General features: G+C 42.3%; 1 protein-coding gene across 2 annotated transcripts in view; it reads right to left on the bottom strand.

Moving 5' to 3' along the window:
- The window catches only part of RNF213 (ring finger protein 213), a 155775-nt gene that overhangs the window by 98828 nt on the left and 35859 nt on the right, over positions 1–21088 (bottom strand). The window contains exons 8-14 of one of the 2 annotated variants that reach the window (XM_072990706.2): positions 19368–19663; positions 17094–17350; positions 16007–16216; positions 13425–13620; positions 12220–12272; positions 10633–10783; positions 1951–2106 (exon numbers count right to left, since the gene is read on the bottom strand). In XM_072990706.2, the coding sequence (XP_072846807.2) occupies positions 1951–2106; positions 10633–10783; positions 12220–12272; positions 13425–13620; positions 16007–16216; positions 17094–17350; positions 19368–19663 (1319 nt within the window). The remainder of the gene's footprint in view (positions 1–1950; positions 2107–10632; positions 10784–12219; positions 12273–13424; positions 13621–16006; positions 16217–17093; positions 17351–19367; positions 19664–21088) is intronic. The other variant, XM_078384278.1, reaches the window with a different exon arrangement.

The following is a 21088-nucleotide window of genomic DNA, read 5'->3' as shown; positions in this document are numbered from 1 at the left end:
TTTGTGTACTGTGATCTCTTTTGTTTTAAAATATGTTTTGTTTAAAAGGTGTTTTGTTTAAAAGTTGTTGGTTCAAAATGTGTTTTAGACTCCAAATTATCTCCCCCCATTGTCTTCTCTCTCTTTCTATCCTCTTTTTTTGTGCCTAAAACCACAAACCTTTGTCTGAGGTGTCTGTGTACCCCAGTGATGACCTACTTTCTTTCCTCTTTTCCCATTGTTCCCTCCCTCCCTCCCTCTCTCCTTTCCTGCCCTTTTTTTAAACCTAAGTCATATTAAATTTTAAAAAATCTCCCCCAGTGGACAGATTAACCACTTTGACTTGCAACCGACGCCTTGAGATACAACCCAAAAATGGCCGGAATGGATTAATCGCATTTCAGTATACAGTGATGCCTCGCAAGACTAATGCCTCGCGCAACGAAAAACTCACAAGACGAAATTGTTTTGCGATTTTTTGTTCACTCGCAAGACAAATTTTTCTATGGTCATGCTTCGCAAGACGAATAGGAACACATTAATTAAATTTCAATGCATTCCTATGGGAAACCGCGCTTCGCAAGACGAAATTTTCGCAAGACGAAACGACTCGTGGAACGAATTGGTTTCGTCTTGCAAGGCATCACTGTATTCCTATGGGAAATGGTGCTTTGAGTTACAACCAACTTGAGTTATGACTCATCTTTTGGAACAGATTAAGTTCGTAACTCAAGGCACCACTGTACCTCCCCCATTGCTTGTATCCCCTTCCAGATAAATTCCCTCATTTAATACCAAGTAAGTACCCTAAAAGGCCCACGTTCTCTCTATCAAAATCCCTTCTTTGGTAAAAGACCAGCATTTGACAGCCACCTGTCCTGGTCCCTTCAAACATTACAAAACAAAACAAAAACAAAAGAAAAAAACGGAAAGAAAAGCAGGTATAACGCTTGTTGCTTCAGAAAAATGGGTTTCATGCATGACAATAGGCAAGAACCAGAAGGAGACTGCAGCCAGCATGCCAAAAACAAATATAATATTGGAAAGCTGCTGCTGGATCACTGCAGACAGTCCTGCTCTGGTGGCAGGACCACCACCAGTGGTCTTCTGATATTAAAGGCTCCCCTAACACCCGTTCTGAGGCTTCTAAGGCTTCCCTGAGCTTCCCCTTCTCCCTTAGAACCTGAGAGAAACAAGAAGTTTTTAATTTAATTAATTAAAGATATTTGTTGCCAACTGATGATGATGCCAGCTGGCAACAGTTTGCATGGCATAAAGTTGCACAAGAGGATTTGGGCTGTTATTTGTTGCCTAGTGGGTTGCATGACTCTCGGTATGCAAACTGTTTATATCAATACGGATTTCATAATATGCAGCAAATGTGGCACCACATGTGCTGCCATTTTTTTATATGCCACTAATTAAATTTGGGGCACTATACGTTTTGGGTTCTATACTGTATTTTTTATTAAGAAAAGTGCCCTTGAGAAATTCTTTAGGTGTCTTCTGGGCGTTCCTAAATAGCGTCCTGTAACAGTTACTGCAAGGCAAACCACCCAGATTGCTGTTCATTACTAATTTATGAAGTATACAAATTTAATAAACAAATAATAAATTAAGTAATATAATGTAACAAAATTACATATTTTATCATTTATTCTGTAAAACGTATTGGGAGCAATTTGTTGAATTCCAAGTCTTGTTGTATTGGGTTCAAACTAGGCCTTACATTTTCCAGATAAAGGAAGACAAATGGGAGGGAAATACATGAAGAGCAGGTCAAAGCACATGTGAACAGGAGCAACTACTGTAGAACCAGGACCCTTGGAGAAGGTGTGTCCATAAAGAAAGCAAGGACTGCTATTGAAAGAAACATGATGTGTTTTTTGAAAAGGAGTACAATTTACATTGACAAAAGATATATTTTTTTTTGCAGAAACTAGCAAGTCGCTTCATTGTCAAAATACAAACCTGAAGTTCACTTGGAAAATTAAACCCAACTGAGTATGAATATTTTTGCAGCAAACGTTGTGAGAAAACTTTTCGAAACCATGTCCTGGTTTCCTGACAAAGTCTTTGGAACATTTCATTCGCTGAAGTGCACTGCATTTCTTTTTCTCCTGAGACCTATTATGTAGTAAGGAAAGATTTACAAAGTGTTAACACAGCTATCACTACACATAAATATAAAATTAATATAAGTCAAAAGTCAGAAACCTGTTGGCATAGCTCCACGTGCCTAAGGCTGATGATGTCATCAGTGTAGCCTTTTATCTTTAATTAAAGCTTTCCTATTCCTAACCTCCACCTCCTAGGCTCTGAGGCTCCCTGTGGACCCTTTTGCAAGCCTAAGGAGGGGGAACCTTTAATGTCAAAACATTCACCACTGCCAGGTCCAATAACAGGCCAAGAATGGGAACATGATCAGTCATAACTCAAGGAGCTGAACCAACAGGATTCTGCCCAGTATGTTTTTACTATTTAACAATTATAGAGCAATTCCTTTTTTCAGACATGATACAATGAAGAAGGAATGAGTAAGTGAGATACAAGCAAGCACCACCACAACAGCTTCTTCTGTGTTTGATACAGGACCAAATTTGTCTTCCAGTCTTCCATGTACAGTAATGTTCTCTTTTAAAAGACACTGAATGAAATTAATTCTAAAATCTGTAGCATTCGAAGAATGTTTCCTATAAGCTAGTGAAGTTAAATACATGTTAGGAAGAAACACTGGCTAGAATAGACATAGACCTGGTTCCCACTTAAAAATACACAACATTTGAATTTAGTGTGCATAAGCATTGGAGCTTTACTTGTGTTTATTTAATTATTTTTCCTACCTTCTCTCTCCCCATCAGATACAGCCACCAGGATATCAGAACCACTCATTTTCAGCTACGGCCTGTTATTGCATTTAAACTGTGTTTTATTTACAGTTTACTGGAACAAGCAGGGTCACTAACCACCATTTGAAATGGACTTGTTTCAATATAAGAGTTAATATCAGCCAGACCTCAAGCTCGGACACAACAAACTGCAATTAAAGCACTTCCCAATGCCTTCTCAAACATCTCCTAGGTTCTCATGCTTGCCTGTGTCTTCTCATCAGCTGCCATATGTGTGCACTCACTCACACTTGCCTCTCTTGAAAAGGGATGCCAATCGAGGGTTTCAAAAAGCTTGATAGCAAAGGGGAAGGTATAGCTTCAATTCCTAGCTCTGCACAGTTTGCAACTGAGCTGCCACCCACGTTAATATTTGTTCATGTCTGCATACCACCATACGCACTCATACTTTTCCAATACTCTTGTTCACGGAACTCATCACTCCCCAGTTTGCCATCCCTTAAGAGTTCAATTCCTCCTAACATCAGTGGTGAAGAGTAGAGGATTCCCAGAATGAAGAAGAGCTAACATTTTGCACCAATTTTTGTTAGGTAACATTCAGACTTAGTCATATAGAATTTAAGTGTAGATAGTAGTTAGATCTGTTATGTGTTATCAAGTTCAAAGAGTGGTTTACCACTGCTACCTTGCAATGTGTTTCTATGAACAAGCACAAATTTGAAACCAAGTCTTCTGAGCCCTAGTCTGATACCCTATCTATTACTCTATACTGGTTCCGTTAGTGGCAGAGATGCAAAAAAGAGAGGTTACTTACCTGTAACTCTGGTTCTTCGAGTGGTCACCTGTGAATTCACACTATAGAGTTTAACTTGTGCAGAGGTTTCTGGAATATTCTAGACCTTTATCATGTGTTCGCCAGGACCGCCCCCCAAGTACAAGAGGTCCGCCTGTCCTGGCAATCACCTCAGTTCCTAAGAACAGTCTGCCACTGTAGCAAAAAGGAACTGACGTGACGGACAGAGGGGAGGATGGGAGGAAGTGTGAATTCACAGATGACCACTCAAAGAACCAGAGTTACAGGTAAGTAACCTCTTTTTCTTCTTCATGGCCTCTGCGAATGCACACTATAGGGTGATTAACAAGCTCACTTACCGGAGGAGGGATGTCACGGAAGGATAGATGAGAGCACAGCTCTGCCAAAGGCCAAATCCGTCTTGGCTCTGACATCAAGACAGTAATGTGTGGCAAAGGTAGGTGGAGTTGCCCAGGTAGCAGCGCTACAGATGCCAGGGAGAGGTATGCCTTTCAAGAATGTTGTGGAAGCAGCAACACCTCTTGTGGAGTGTGCTGTAATGCTGGATGGCAGAGGCTCACAAGCAAATTTGTATGTGAGGTGTATCGTTGTCATGATCCATCGAGAGATGGTCTGAGAAGAGACATGGGAACACCTATGAGGTAAATGAGGGGTGACAAAGAGTCTCTTAGACTTGCAGAAGGAAGAAGTTCTAGAAACGCAGAACGCCAGAGCCCTCCTAATGTTCCCACGTAGTCGCAAGAGGTTCAAGGGGAGGTAATGTGATATGGCATAAAAGAGTGTTTAACGACCATTGTGGCAGGAGGGAGGGACGGCTGCATGTTGGATATGCCTCTAAGGAATTGTTTCAGAGTAGAATGCCTGAATAGCATGGCAGCATCAGAGTCCTTTGGTTGATATGCCACAATGATGGAGATATAAACCCTGAGGGAAAAAGTCACAACTGAATTGCAAATTTCTGAAAGGCAGCCCATTTATAGGTACAGAGTCACAGGCTTTCAAGCATTAGTTAAGACAGTAGCTATGGAAGGTGAACTCTCCATGCTGTGAGGTGGAGAGTATGGAGATTGGGATGAAAGGTCTTCCTTTGTTGCTGAGGGAGATGAGGGAGGAGGGGAAGATGGAGGAAATTGGTGGAGATGGACCAGAGCATGGTGAACCAAGGTTGTCTGGGCCACAGTGGGGCGATGAGAATGGCATCTGAGTGATCCTGACTAAGTTTGACAATGGTCTGTAGAAGAAGGGGTATGGGAGGGAAGAGGTAGCATAGATGAAGGGACCACTGGATCATGAGGGCATCTCCAAGGGAACCTGGGCCGATTCCTGCCCTGGAGCAGTACAGGGCACATTTTGTGTTGTGAGAGGTGGCAAAAATGTCTATGTAGGAGTGACCCCAGAGATTGCAGACACGACGGAAAACAGAGTTGCCAAGAGTCCATTCGTGCATCTGAGTGTGAAGTCTGCTGAGCACATCTGCCACTTGGTTGTGGTGAGTGGTGATATGAACTGTGACTGGACAGATATGGCATTCAAAATACCACTCCCATAGTTGGACGGAAAGGTATAGGAGAGAGATGGAATGAGTGCCTCCTTGTTTGTTGACATAAAAGAGTGTTGTGGTGTTGTCTGTGATTACCTGCATGTCTGTGCCGGTAATAAGAGGTTTGAAACCGCTGAAGGCTTTGAAAATGGCAAGTAGTTCGAGATGGTTGATATAAAGATGCCTCTCGAACGGGACTATGGAGCACATATGTGGCGGCTGTTGCAGTGGGCTCCCCATCCGATGGGACTGGCATTGGTGGTGACCTGAATAGTGAGTTGAAGAGACATGAAGGGCCTGCCAATGAAGGGGTTAGCTGGCGTATCCCACCATAGTAGTTGGGCTGCGGGTTCTGGAGTGACTCGGAGTAGTTTGGTAGGTGGGTCAGACATTGGATCAGAAAGAGACAGGTACAATGCCTGAAGTGAATGCATCTTTAGTCGGGCATGTATGACCTACGTGGTGGAGGCAATGAAGCTACAAGTGCACAAGGTTGGAAGTAATGAAGAAGTGAATGGAGCTTTGTTGCTCACTCTTGAGGGAGGAAGGTTCTTGCCTTTTGTGAGTCTAGAACGGCACCTACAGTATGTAGATAACTCACTGAGAAGGAATCAGTATGGATTTGCCCCTGTTGACTTCTTAGGCCCAGATCTACCAGATGTGATAGAGTAAGGTCTATGTCATGAAAAGCCTGGGAGAAGGAAGGAGTGACCTTTTCCTATGTATGGGAAAACAGAAACTCCTTGCATGTGTAGATGAGCTGCTACAGGGCCATGCATTTTATGAAAACCCATGGGGCAGCACAGCCCGAATGGGAGGGCTTTGAACTCGTAGATGGTTATGAGAAATAGATAAATTAGTGCTGCTTTTGCAGGATCTTGTAGAGGCATAGTGATTAAGTAGATTGAATCTGTAACCAATTAGTACATGCATTTGTTAATTATGTACCATATTTTTCGCACCATAAGACACACTTTTTTCCCACAAAACAGGGGGGTGGAAAGTCTGTGCGTCTTATGGAGTGAAGAAAACAGATTATATTTTCTTGTTTTCTTCTCCTAAAAAATTGGTGTGTCTTATGGAAAGGTGCGTCTTATGGAGCGAAAAATACGGTAGTTGACATTAGGAATTTTAGGGGAGGTCCGGGAAGCCAAGAAGAGAATATACAGATACAGGAGGTGCCCCATTGTACTGATAAAAAGATTAAGTGAAAAGACCTGGTTAATAATAAAGAAACTTAATGGGTCAGCTAGGATGACCACAGTGAGGTTAAGGAAAGGGAACATATACCAAATAAGGAAAGAAGTAAATAAGGGCCTGGGGTCTAGGAAAAGAGGGGAGTGGGAGATGTAAACAAAGGTGGGACTTCCTGTGATCAGTTTAGGCACATTGGATATGCTGTACACCTTGGAGTACCCAGACCAATGGGGAAACAAGGGAGGAACCAGGCGGCCAGGAGTTGGGATAAATACCATGCTACCTGTATTGATAGGTGTGCCTACCCAGCTAGGACACCCACTTTTGCAAAAGTGCTTTTAAATAAAGGAGTGCTGCTTGTCTTCATGGTATCTGGTTACTATTTTTAAGTAACAAAGGGTGAGCATTTCTCACATGGTGTCGCTGAGAGATAATTTGAGAAATTTTCAGTGATCCTGACAGATGGTAATGTGAAAATAGGCATCACTTAGGTCGATTACAGCAAATCAGTCGTCTTACTGAAGGATGGGTACAATGCGTTCTAGTGTCACCATACGGAAACACTTCTGAATGATATAATAATGGAGGTCAAGGATGGGACGAAGACCTCTGTTTCTCTTTGGGATGGTGAAATAGTGGGAGAAGAATCCAGGGTCATTGTCTTGTGGGGTGACAGGAGTGATGGCATCTTTTAGTAGAAGGGCTTGAATCGCCTGCTTCAGAATATTTTACAGGGTGGTCAAAACTGTCCTTGGTGGTGGTGTGAGAGAAAATTTGATTGCATAACCAGTGGGGATGATCTCGAGGATCCAGGAGTCGGTGGTGATAGAGGCCGAAGATTGAAAGTGGCCTGCAAGGCAGGTGGTGTTGAGTGGTAATGTATGGAGCAGGCAGATCTCGGCAAGAGGATAGTCAAAGACTTTTTTTATTGGTCAGGATGCCTGAAAGTTTGCCTGGGGCATTGTCGCTATGTGTCAAGGTTGGAAGGAGGAAGAAGACTGTGGTAAGTACCTTTGTCTATCAGGAAAAGGTTTGTGTTGTTGATAAGGTGTCATTGGTATTGCTGGGGTCGTTACTTTGGTTGAGTATTGTATTAGCATGCTGTTTTTCTCATTTTTGCAGGCTGTTTAAGATCTGATCTATTCTGTCATCAAAGAGACTGACACCATCAAATGGTAAGTCTTCAATCCGCAAACGTGAGTCTTCAGAAATATGGGCTGAACAAAGCCATGCATGTCTGCGGAGAGTGACAGCAGCGGCCATGTGTTTTGAAGCAGCTTCAGTTACATGGCATGCAGTAATGAGCTCTTGACAGGCTAGGGCCACGGCCTCTTGGTGGAAAGTGAGGCCAAGGTCTTTGTATTCATCAGGTGCCCACTGTAGAGCTGGAAGGGCTCTGTTCCAGAGATGCCAGTGGTAGGCACCCATAGCTGCTAGATAGTTGGCAGCATGTAGTGTGAAAGAGGTAAGAGAATAAACTCTTTGACTGATGATGTCGAGCTTCCTGCCCTCCTTGTTGTTGGGAGTAGCATTAGAATGGCTACAAGCTCTATTTTTGTGTGGCATCTATAATGACAGAGCTAGGAGGTGGATGTTTGGAGAGGAAGGCGGTATTATCTCCATGTGTTTTATGTAAGTTCTTGACCCATCTGGAAAACTGCAGCACCAAGAAAGGTTTTGACCATGGTTGTTTGATCAGTTTAAGAAAAGAAGGGATAAATCCCATATGGAGCGGAGGGGTTTGATTTTGGTTGATGTCTTCGTATACCTTGTCAGATTCTGTCAGAACAGGTTGTTGGACATCGAGGTCCATGATCTTAGCTATGTGGAGTATGAGCTGTGAATAAGAGGAGAAATCCTCTGATGGAGATGGAGGATTGTTATCATTCACATCTGAATCAAGTGTTGGTAGATTAGGCCAAGATTCCCATGGTGGTGAGGAATCAGACGTTTCACAGTCAGAGAGTTGTGGAGACGAGCGGTGAAGGTGGAAAGTATTGTCATTATGAAGAGCCGGAGGTATGAGGCAAAAGGTAGAGATGAAGATTGATAGTGTTTAGACTTGCTAGGACCGTGTTTGGAAGGTAAAGAATGAGTGGACGGGTGAGGCATAGGTCACTTGAGTTGGCAAGCATGCATAGTATTGAGAGGAGCAGTTGAAGGTCCGGTATAGGTAGCAGTGACTTGGAGAGAAGAAGAGCGGACATGCGAGAACGTGTTGGGTTTGGTGGCTTGTGATGTAGCCGAAGTTGATGGATGAGATTGCTTCAGTACTGTAGCTGGTTGAGCAGTGAAAGGCTCGACAAGATGACCCTGCTTACGAGAGGTTTTAGAAGATTTTGGTACCAGAGGAGGAGGTATGGTGTCATCCTCAGAAGAAGATTGGTAATATTCTTGAGCTCTCGGATGGTATTGAGGAGATGGCGACTATGAGGAATCGGATGGGTAATAGTAAGTGTACTAAGCGTGTTTCAGTTCGATGCAGAGATCAGTATCAGGTTGCCAGTATTGATATGACCAGTGTCGATATTGTTTGGGTGGAGGTTTGTAGTAGGTTGGAGGCTCATATAAGGTAACTCACTTTGGATGAAGGTAGCAAGCCTGAGTGCCATGCGATGCCATCAACCCCGTTGATATCAGAGGTTGTGCATGTTTGGCATCGAATCGGCAAGTCTCCAGGGTGTGGTGAGTTTTTTGAGATTGTTTGCGGGGAGGCAATGGATCAGCTAAAAGAGACACTGAATCAGATTCGAAAGCAGAGCCAGAGCAACCCATAGATTTGGGGCTCGGATAGGCTGATTGTAGAATCACTGTTACCAGCTGAGGTATTAGCCCATTCTAGAGACTGGGCAAGTAGAGGAGAAGGTGGTTGACCGGATAGCAGGGGAATGGAGTCATCATCCGCAGAAGGAGTAGACATACACTTGGTGAGGCTTGGATGGGAAGTGAAGATCAAGAAGTTGCAGATCAAGAAGGCAGTGGTTGTTTAACAGTCTGAGAATCAAGGGAAGATTTCTTTGGGTTTTTTTTTGATTTGGAATGGTCGGATGTCGAAGGAGGCTTTGACATTGGTGTTGATTTTGGCATCAATCCCGAGGCCTAAGATTTCGAGGTGGACTTAGATTTAGGCTTCAATGAGACCGATTTTGAAATCAAAGGGGTGGACGGTATGTATGAAGAGACAGTGCTGTGAGGCTGGGAAGTCGTTGTGGCCTCCATCGCAGGTGGTAATGGACGGAAGGAACATTCCCAAAGGAAAGACCTGAGGTGCTGTTGCCTGAGTTTGAGAGCCTGCTTCGTAAGATTTCTGCAGGCTTGACATGATGAGGGTTGATGTGATTCTCCGAAGCAAAAAAGACACGAGTTGTGTCCATCAGAGAGGGGAATTTTGTTAGGGCATCAGGTGCACCATTTGAATGGCCCCGTGGGGGCCATAAAATGGCGGGAAGGGGGACAGGGGGCGGTAGGGAGAGGGAGAACAGATTGAAAAGTCTCTCATTGATTTCCCTCTGATCTTCTTTCTTTTACAGCTGAACAAAAAGAAGATTAAGGCAAACAGAGAGCTCATCATGAGATAAAACATCAGCGGTGGGGAAAAGGAACTGAGGTAATTGCCAGGACCACGAAGAAGAAACATTATTTATTTTACTGTTCAGATCAGTGACTTTAGCATCAGCATTTCTCCCCCACTTTGAACCACCCACATGCCTCTAGACATTTTCAAGGCACTAAGGTGAAGGCCATTGTATCTTTGTCCCCAGAATTTCTCAGGTACAGGACCTGTGAACTAGGATGATCCATTTAAACCTCACTGCTTATAGACATTGGCAGATTTATCCCCCATATGTGTCTCTACTTCTTTTTAAAGCTATCTAAGCTACATGGCTACCAAAACCTCTCTATACAGTGAATAACATTTTAACTGCATATTGTGTGAGGGAAATGATAAATCTTTTTTTTCTTATTTTTGCTGCAACAGATTTTTGTTAGTTCTACAGCTCTATCTATTCCAAAACAGGAACAGAATGTATACATGGTCGTCAGTCACACAAAACTATCCGATATCCCAGGCATCGTCATTTGTAAAAGGAAATTCTCAAGAAGGCCAGTCACATGTGGATCAAGCTTAGCCTGTATAGATCGCTCCTTCTGAGAAGTCCTTTTTATTGGTAGAATCTCACTCGCATGAACTAGTAAAAATGTTCAGAAAAGGCAAAAAAAAAAAGGTCACATCAGGGTAGTCAGATACTCACCACAACAGGTGCAAGTCGGAGAATGTCTGAAACTATCTTTGCTGATGTTACTGGTATCTTGTAACTTTCCATATAGGTTTTGTTGCACAACAAAGAATGTATTTTCAAAGAGATAGCCATAGACCTGCTCCAACAATCCTGTTTCAATATGCTAAATATGGAAAACTTCAGTTACCTTTACAATACAAAGACTTTAGATTTAACTTTACAATACAAAGACCTTACATCGTGCACCATAACAGTACTTCCAACGCAGTTGTAGTTGCCAAATTTTCTTAAGAGACTGTATTTTTTTCCTTTATCCTATTCCAAATTTGTAGGAAGCACAATATAATTTATTTACCGGGCTGTGTGATTGAAAAACACTAGCAGTTTATGAAAGATACAGAATTGTTTCAGTGAACCAGCTACATTTTTCACCTCTTTTTTTCAGAAACTTGGAGCTTGATCAGACATACCAAAAGAATTATTTCATTTTCATCCCTTTTAGCAATCAATACCTTTTTACATATGGACACATAGTATATATACCACTGGGCCCTTTCATATCGCTGTCAGTTCAATCAGTACATTTCTTGCTATTTGTACCAGTTCTGCAGGCTATGTATACCATCTCATATAAATTTATTAATTTGTCTTCCTGTTTCTAGGGGTCCCCACTGTCCTAAGATTTTCTTTCTTTCTTTTAAAATACAATGGCGCCTCACTAGACGATGATAATCCGTTCCACTGAAATCGCTGTTTAGCGAAATCATCATCTAGCGAAAAGCATTTCCCCATTGGAATGCATTGAAACCTGTTTAATGCGTTCCAATGGGGAAGAATCGTCGTTGTCTAGCGAAGATCGACCATAGGAAAGCTGCTTTGCAAACCGCCGATCAGCTGTTTAAATAGCTGTCTTGTGAAGCTTAGGTCCCGAAAACACCCGTTTTGAGAGCACGGAGGGAGTTGTCAAAATCGTTGTCTAGCGAAAATTGGTTTGTGAAGCAGGGACCAAACATTGTCCAGCGAAATTCCCCCATAGGAACCACTCTTTTGCGAATCACTATAGCGATCGCAAAAAGTCAATGTCTAGCGAAAAAACTGTCATGCGGGGTAACTGTCTAGCGAGGCACCATTGTAATTTCTAAGTGATATATTGCTATTTTCCTGTCACTTCCACCTGTTAATTGATGTGCAACCTAGTGGTATGTTACCTGCAGCCTTCCTTCCTTTTTAAAATTTTCATTTCCTCATTCCTTTCTCCACTTTCTGTTATTATTACACACACACACATCATTTTCCTTCTCTCCTCCTCCCCCTTTTCCCTTCCCTCCTTTACTCACTCATCCCATTTTCCTTGTTTTCCTGCATCTCTCTGGCAATCCCACACAACACAATGAACTGGTCAAACTTTGGTATGCTTGCAACATTGGAGATGCAATAAAGAAAGCTGGTTAAAATTTTTATTGGTGAAACGAAAGGAAAAAAAATACAATTTGTCTATCTTGTTATCTCAAGAGAAACTGAACAGAAAATCTAAATCAAAAACTGAATCTGTTTTAAAACGCAAATATATTGTAAATGATTCTGCAAACTATTACTTACTCTTTTTGTTTATTAGCAATATCTAGCAGTACATTCAGTAGATGTTCTATTGCCTATGAAAGTCACGGAAAAACATTAAGTCAAAGAAAACAGAATTAACAGAATTATTTCATTTGTTTTTTTAAATTTTATTTATAGGCCACCTTTCTCCCAATAAAGAGACCCAAGGCAGCTCACAATGTTAAAAAGGGTAAAATTAAGAACAGAATAAGTTAAACATTTTAAAAAGTATACTATATGCTAATTAAAATGCAATTGAATAATTAAACATAAAACTATCTTAACTTTAAAAAGGCATTCAGGGACTCGATCATGATTATTAAAAGCCTGCGTGAAAAGATCGGTCTTCAGCTGTTGGCAGAAGGATAAAAGGGACAGACCCAGCCTGATCTCCTGAGGGAGAGCATTCCATAAGCTGGGCACTGACACACAGAAGGCCCTCTCCCATGTCCCCATCAGCCATGCCTGTGTTGGCAATGGGACCGAGAGGAGGGCCTCCTCTGATTATACCAAGAAAGCTCAGGGATGAATCCAGAAGTATACCCACACTACAAAACTAGGTTTTCAGGGAGAGCGTAACCCCATCCAGCACAGGTTGTATCCCTATTCTTTCATCTGTCTTCCAATTTTGCAGTGGTCCTGGTCCTTCCTGGAAAGAACTCAGAAGATAGTGCTGGGGGACTCCTGTTCAATGTCCTGGCCATTGGCCTGTGGCATCCATCAGGGTTCTGCCTTGTCCCCCATGCTTTTTTATATTTACATGAAACTGCTGGGAGAGGTTGCCTGGCATTTTGAAGTCCAGTCACCAGTATGGCGATGACACCCAGCATTATCTCTCCTTCCCATCTAATTCCAAGGAACCTATCTTGGTTCTTAACTAGTGTCTGGTATCAGTAATGGGCTGGATGAGGGCAAATAAACTGAAACTCAATCCAGACAAGACAGAGGTGCTTCTGGTAAATTGTTTATTAGTTACACTTATATTCCATATTTCCTCCAATAAGCACAAGGCAGCATGCATGGCTTTCTCATGTGTGCTCACTTTATCCTCATAACACAGCTATGTCAGGCTGGAACAGAGTGACCGGGCCCAAATGATAAAGAGTAAGGACTAGAATCTGGGTCTCCCACGTCCCACTCCATCCTTCAAATCACTTCATCCCACCAACACTCTTATTCAGATAAAAAGTGAGGGGCAAACAAACCTCAGTGTTCATAGATCCGATTTGGACATCCTTCAGTCTATGAAAAGTTCCTACAAGACAGTCCAACAGATCAGCAGAAGAGTCGGGGATAAACTCTACCAAGTACTGTAGAGGCAGCAAAGAAAACCAGGATCTGAACAGCGCTCTGTCTCCTTTCAGCAAATGTTTCTTTTCTTTCATTAGCTGTAATGAATCTCTGCAAATTGCACACAGAAAAGAATTTCATCATGAAGATGAATGGTAAATACATATAAAACTGAACACAGAAATATTACACTGAATACAAACTGAATCATCAGCCAGCACAAAATGGAATGCCCAAAAATCATTCCAGGTTCTATAGCACTTTCATTTCAGAAATTGTTATTTGTGATGCTAGCAGCCAAACAGTATGGACATCCTCTGGAGAAACACAATTTTCCTCAGGTTTTCCCTCTGGCATTGTTACAAGAAAACCTTATATGAGCTACCTGATAAGTTAGTTCCCTTTTGTAAAGTCTGATAAGCTCCACGTTAAGGTGTAGAGTACTGAAACTTTAGGGCCGTCTGTAGGCCCTTGGAACAAACATGTTACCTGTCAAAACATTTAACGTCTCCTTTTAAAGACAGAAAATGTGTGTGGGAGAGTGCTACTAACCATGGCGGCTATTGTATCATCCCTAGTCCTGGACAGAATATGCCTCTCAGCAGCAGCAGCTGGGGCACACAACTGGGAGTGGGCTGTTATAATCTCCTGCCTTCAAGCTTTTTTGAAGCATTGCCCAAAAGGAACAGAACGGTGAACCAGATTATGTATTTTGTCATTTTCTGCCCCCTTTCCCTTAACATTTGGCAGAATTTTAAACTTGTTATGTAAATAACTGGTTGATGACATATTACACCTCTTCCCCTCTTTTTATGCTCAAAGGGCAAGAAGCACAAGGCCACTGACAAAACTGCTTATAAGACCTCTCACTCCACAGTGGAGGAACTTAAGAATTCAGTGTCCATCTGCATGAAGGTGGCTATGTGAATGTATTCCAGACAGCTATTCCCATTCCTGCTACCCTGATTATGAGGCCAAAACAGAAAGGTACTGTGTCAGAAAGGCAGTCCAGAGAAATACTGCAAACCAGCCCTCTTTTCCTCAACTTCATAAGTGGCATGACAGGGAGGAGCACACAAGAGAAAGCCATTCATGCTGCCTTGAGCTTATTGGAGGGAAATATGGAATATAAGTGTAATTAATAAACAAGGCAGTGTGGGCACTGCCTTTGAGGAGAATGCTGCTCCTTGAATGGATAACTACCTCTTCTCACTCTTTTTCTCTTTAATTAGTGCAATCCAAGGGTCACAGACATACATCCTTATATCTTGGAGGACTACACATGAGGACATGATCCTCACGCCCAACGTTCTTACATTTTTTTACTGAAAAACCCCATTGTGCCCCCTAGTGGCCAATTTTTAAGAAGAACATTTTTGAATGTGTGGGAGACCCAGGAGAACCCCTCCCACAAGGAAACTTTTTGAGGCAATTTTTTTAAAGTAAAAATTTTGGGTGTTAGGTTGCTGGGCACATTTGGGTTTCAGTGTGGCTGTATGTGGTCTGTGGGCTCCACATTGCCCACCCTGGGCTAAACCAACACTGGAGTTTGTATTAAGCTACACTTCACAGTTCAAAAGCAATCCGCCATGGGAAAGACCAGAATCTTGTAGGTAATGGTCTCCGTACCGTTCTCTAAATAGTGTCATTGTTCCATTAAAAGTGCTAAATATTTAATTGTTTCACAATAACTGACTAGGTTTCATATGGCAAACAAATGTAAACTCTTAATAATATGCCAACATCCCAGGCTGATTGTACCATTTGGGGAACAGACATAGGAAGAGCTGAAACGACATTATATGTAAGCAACATAGATCTTATTCTGTTTAAAGCAGATGTATGGTTTGTAATCTCATTAAAAAGAATATAGAAAACTTCCCATTACACAAACATAGAGACCAGAGTACATCAAACATATACAGCGAAATCGCTGTAGAACAAAATCCTTGTTAAGCAAAATAAAAAAGGCCATTGAAACGCATTGAAAACCCTTCAATGTGTTCCAATGAGCTACATACCTGCTCGTCCAGCGAAGATCCTCCATTTTTTGGTGACTGTCTAGCGAAAAAGCCTTCCTAAAAACAGCGGGGAGCCATTTTCTTCAGCCGGCGGCCATTTTGAAACCTGACAATCAGCTGTTTGCTGATTGTCGTAAAGTGAAAATTGGTTCCCGAAGCAGGGAACCGATCATCATTAAACGAAAAATCCTTACTTAAACCATTGTTTTGCAATCGCAAAAGCAATCGCAAAAACCTAATCGTATAGCGATTTCCTCATTAAGCAAGGCAATCGTTAAGCAAGGCACCACTGTAGTAGAAAACGGAAGGGAAATTCAGAGACATCCCATTTAAGAAAAACCAAACAACTTCTACAAGACATTCTCTTTTAGAATAAAAAAATTACTCCACACTCATGAAAACATGATGTAGAAAATTAACCCTCTTGACTTGCTGCTTAAAAAGGAAAGAAATCAGGCTAATGTTTTGAAACTCACTTGTTACATATTTGATCCTCACGAAGTTTTATAAATGGAAAACCTTCCAACCCTGCCCATTTCTCTTCAAACTCAAGTTGAGTATTCATTTGAAGACATTCAAAATCACCAGAAGCACTAAAGAGATGAAGAACAGGGATTGCCCACAGCCACTGTTGAACTTCCTCTTCAATGCATCTATTACAGAATACCATCAAACACTCTCTCAGGCTGAAAGACGAAGAAGAAATGGGGGTCACACACAAAAAGATAAAACCTAAAAGTATTTCATCTGCACTGTATGACATATTCATATTTCTGACATAAACAAACATTTACAACTTTGACCTGGACTGACTGACCAAGCCGAAAAATGTGGTTACCGTGTCTCCCCACTCCAGTGGTTGGAGACAACTTTCTTCACAGCCTATTGCTTCATGTTTTATAATCCTTTTGAAGGTATCTGGAACAGTGGTCCCCAACCCATGGTTCGCGGTCCAGTGCCAGTCTGTGGCCTGGGCCACGGAGACGGATCTTCCACCCACCCCGCATGCGCTCCCCCTTGTACAGCCCCTTTGCGCATGCACGTAAGTGTGCATGTACCCCCACAAGCACCCCTGCCCCTTTGTGCATGTTTAAGTGCCCCAAATGCCGCCCCCTCCGTGCATGTGCGCGCAAGTGCCCCCCTTCACGCATGTGCGTGAGCATGGGGTGCCCTGCCTTCCCCGCACATGGACCCCGTCCTCCCCCAACCGGTCCATGGTGACAAAAAGATTTGGGACCACTGATCTAGAACATGTTTCCTGGGGAACACAAGATGCTAATATAGAGGAGGAAGACGTAAGCATCTGCTTCCACAAGAGCCCTCCTGGTAGCAGAAGGAAACTAGGGATCCGTGACAAAGTTAACTGGAAAAGACAACTTAATATTTTTTTTCTGTTATTCCTCTTAGCAGTGCTATATTTTTCTCTAAAAGAAGCTCATGTCATTTGATAGGAATATGATAGGCAGAAATTCAACATGCAAATGTTTGTACATTGACAAAGTTGTAACCATAAACATTTTACAAACAGTAAACCTTCCAAGTCCCAGATTAAGTACTACATACCATTTAACCTCTGAAAACATTTCTTTGAGAGAATTAATTTCATTCAGTGAATCTCTTCGTGGCTTCTCCAAACAAAGAAGTATGCACAATTGTATCAAGTCTTTTTTTGATGTTGGAAGATAATACGTATGTCCTAGTAGAAGGATGATCAATGCTAGCCTCAGTTTGTTTTGAACTGATGCATTCTCACATGCACTGTTCTTGTTAAGGAGATCATAAGCTACTTTTCTCAAGTAATTCAGCATTAACATCTTCACCTGAACAAAGGAGAAAGAGAAAGTAACTACAAAATCCATTTCCTCTTCGAAACATTTCACTGATCTAAGGGATGATCATTCAGATAATCATGTCAGAGTTTTCACCAACAGTACATTCCATTAGCATTACTATCTACTACAAAGGTAACAATGCAGTCTCTCAGTTGTAGCTAGATTTGTCATTATGCTTTCTATATACTGAGCACCAAGGAAGAGAGGATACTTCCTGGGCACATAATCTAAAAGCAAACTTTTCAGTCCATTAAACAATGGTGCTAACCAGGACTTCTATGCTGTTCCAATTCAACAAGAGGCAGTTGAGCTAATAACATGTGCCCAGGAGAGGATCGGGAGTGGCTGAAAGGTGCTATGTACACAAAACAGACTGTTGACCACACATTTTCCATTTGCCATGTTTAAAACTTTTTGCTCTGCTTTTGTTTCTAAAAAGAATTTATACATTATACTGAATTCCAGAAACTGGATATTGACACTGGCAGAAAAAAAAAGGAAAAATCCCAGATCAATTTTGTAAATGTCCAATATGCAGAGGTTAGGAGTTTTCACTGTTGCAGAGTTCTACAGTAGATGTTCCTAAAAGGGGTTGTGAAAGCACAAAGGGTACCCAATTCACAGAGACCACAATGAGAAAGGCTTACTTTGCTGAGAGTGTCCCTTACAGTGACCCTTCTGTACATCAGGGTATCACTCCAGCCCAGGCCACAGAGGCCCAACTGCTGGACCAAAACAGTACAGGCAGGGATTGGGGTCCGACTGGAGAGCTAATGCCCATATGCCATGTTATCATTGGGAAAGAGCTTGCCCCAGAGCATGCCACAAGCAAACCATATGATCACACTCTTATAGAAGAACGTGCTGCCATACCATATGTTCATAGGCATTCTCAGCCAAGGTTTATGCATCTATTTTGTAGTGGCCCAATGTGGACAGAGTGGCCCAAGATCCAATGGAAAAATGATTTTGATCATGGGACTTTTAAAACTATGCAAGCATTTTAAGGAAAAGCAAAAGGCCCAACGGGAGAGTGATCATGTCTTCATTAAAAGTGTACTTGGCTTGCTTACTGAAAGGCCAGAAAGTTCAGAGACCCTTTAGGTAGACATCATTGCCATTAGGAAATAGAACTTTAAGGTCAGGAACTGGAGACTACTGTGGCTCAAACAGAGAGGTTTAACCAAAGCAAAGCAAGCAAAGCATGCTGCTTATATACTGCCACATAGTGCTTCAAGCACTCTCTGGGTGGTTTACAAGTTAATTATGGAGGCTACACATTGCCCCCCAGCAAGCTGGGTACTCATTTTACCAACCTCGGAAGGATAGAATGCTGAGTCAACCCTGGGCCGGCTATCTGGGACTGAACCCCAGGTTGTAAGCACAGTTTTGGCTGCAGTACAGCAGTTTAACCACTGTGCCATGAGGTCTGAGCGCATTGTGAAGGAAAGTGAGGGAGTACTCAAATCAAATCAAATGAAACCAATCAATCAATACTGGAGAGCTTAAAAGTAGAATAGAAAACACTGGTACATGGTGAGAAAGGATAGGAAGGCAAGCTAGGCATCTAAAGTGTGAAGGAGAGGACCTCCCTTGACAATAGTTGAGGTATGACTACAGAACACCATCAACATCAGCTGGAGAAGGTGAACTCATTGCTTGCAATCATGGATTTGCATCAGAAAGAAGTAAACTTGTATATGAATTTACAGTACGAGAAGCTACGGAGAGTAGCTACAGTACAAGAGGCATTCAGATGCCAGGTGGAGTAACTGTTGTAGTGACCACTGGAAAAGGCAGGGTCACAAGCCTTCTGGTGACATTATTTATAACAAGGCCAAAAGGCCGAGAATGGAAGCAAATTAAGGGAACTCAGAACCTCCCCATCCCTGCTATTCAAACATTCCACAATGAGATCAGAAAGGCTTTGTGTCACAATATGGCTGGGAGGATGCAATCTGACAGGAAAAGGCAACAGCATATGGTGACATGGAAATGACAGTACCTGCTCCTTTCCAAAGTGCAACTCCTCCCACTTCTTTGCTCCTCCTCCTTCGTGCACCATTGGGTTACTATTCACTACGTAGAACTGGCGCAACTGCTGGAGAAAGTTCCTGACATTGACAGGAGTCCAAGGGTTCAGTATACTGAAGAGGTTATCCAGCATTTCTCTTGCTGCCAGTTCTTTTCCTTTCACCACATCTTTCTCTGAACTTTTCCAAAATGGCATATGGTTCTTAATGGTGTTCCACAAATTCTCAGGAGGTTTAGCACATACAATGTCATCATACTGATGCCAGTCTGTCAATTAAAATAAAACTCTTTTGATTTCATGACCCAAGACCAAGCTTCAATAAACCCAACTGCCTCTTTGCCTATGTCAGCATCACCATTCTTGTGGCAGCTACTCTCTCCTCTATCCCAATGTGTAAAAAAAATCCATCATGCCACTGCTGCGGCATCATGTCAAGGATAATTTCCAAAACTGAGACAGAACAAGGTTTGTATTAACGAGCAGCCAGGTTTGTACAGGTGTGCAAGAATGCTGAGTCATGGATGATGCAACATCTACAGTGATTGGCTATATGCAGATATGTATATGTACAGTGGTGCCCCTCATGACAATGATAATCCATCCAATTGAAATTGCTGTTTAGCGAAATCGTCGTCATGCGAAAACCCTTTCCCCACTGGAATGCACTGAAGCCCGGTTTAAAGCGTTCCAATGGGAAAAATACCTCGTCGTCCAGTGAAGATCGCCCATAAGGAAGCCATTTTGCTAGTGCCAATCAGCTGTAAAAAAAATGGCTGCCCTGCGAAGCATGGGTCTGGAAAACACAGGGCAGCCATTTTGCGAAGCCTACCATCAGCAGAAAAAATCGTTGTCTTGCGAACAAACGGTTCACAAAGCACGGACCTAATCAACGTCCAGCGAAAATCCCCCACTGGAATGACTGTTTTGCAAATTGCTATAGCGATCGCAAAAAGTCATCATTATGTGGATTCGTCGTTTAGCGGGGTCATCTTGCGAGGTACCACTGTATATATATGTGGAAATGTATTGAAGATGTGTCCGGATCTCTTACTTGAATGTTATCCTATCATGCTGTCAGTTGGTGCTGCTGTATATACTGTAAATATATTCTGGTGTCGAGAGAAGCTGCCTGTCTATGTGTAAGTTATTTGGACTACCTGGACTGGACAAGGCTCTGCTAATTTCCGCCAGTGCTGCGCCAACACACCACCTGCAAAAATCAAGCCAAAGGAAACAAACCACCACACCTTTTCCCCAGCAGAATAAGTCGTTTCTTTCCCCCAGGTGAAGCAAAGAGAAAAGAGAGAAGACAGCATCTTCCACACTTAATGTTCCCATACATATGTTGTACTTCATCATCATCTGCGACATTTAAATATCCAGACAAATAAATCCCTGCTTGTGCCATCACCATTTTTGCTCTGCTGCTGGCTGCTCTACAGCAGCCTCAGTTAGCCTAGGGAAATTTGTTCTGCCTGCATTGGAACTTATTGTCATACTGTATGTTTCTTTTACACAGGGTTAGAAAGACATTCCTGGAACAAGCTGTCCTTCCAACTTGCTTTGATAAGTGGGAGCAATTGACTAATTACCCTCCGGTTGAGTAACCCAGAGCTTCCAAGTCTTATCTTCAAGCAGCACAACAGAATAATTTTAGATTGGAAGTAAAACAACATACAAGAAGCTGTCCA

This window comes from Pogona vitticeps, chromosome 2 (assembly GCF_051106095.1).
Source record: "Pogona vitticeps strain Pit_001003342236 chromosome 2, PviZW2.1, whole genome shotgun sequence".
NCBI classification, from domain to species: domain Eukaryota; kingdom Metazoa; phylum Chordata; class Lepidosauria; order Squamata; family Agamidae; genus Pogona; species Pogona vitticeps.
The sequence above is the reverse complement of the archived record's forward strand: the minus strand, read 5'-3'. Positions and strand labels throughout refer to the sequence as shown.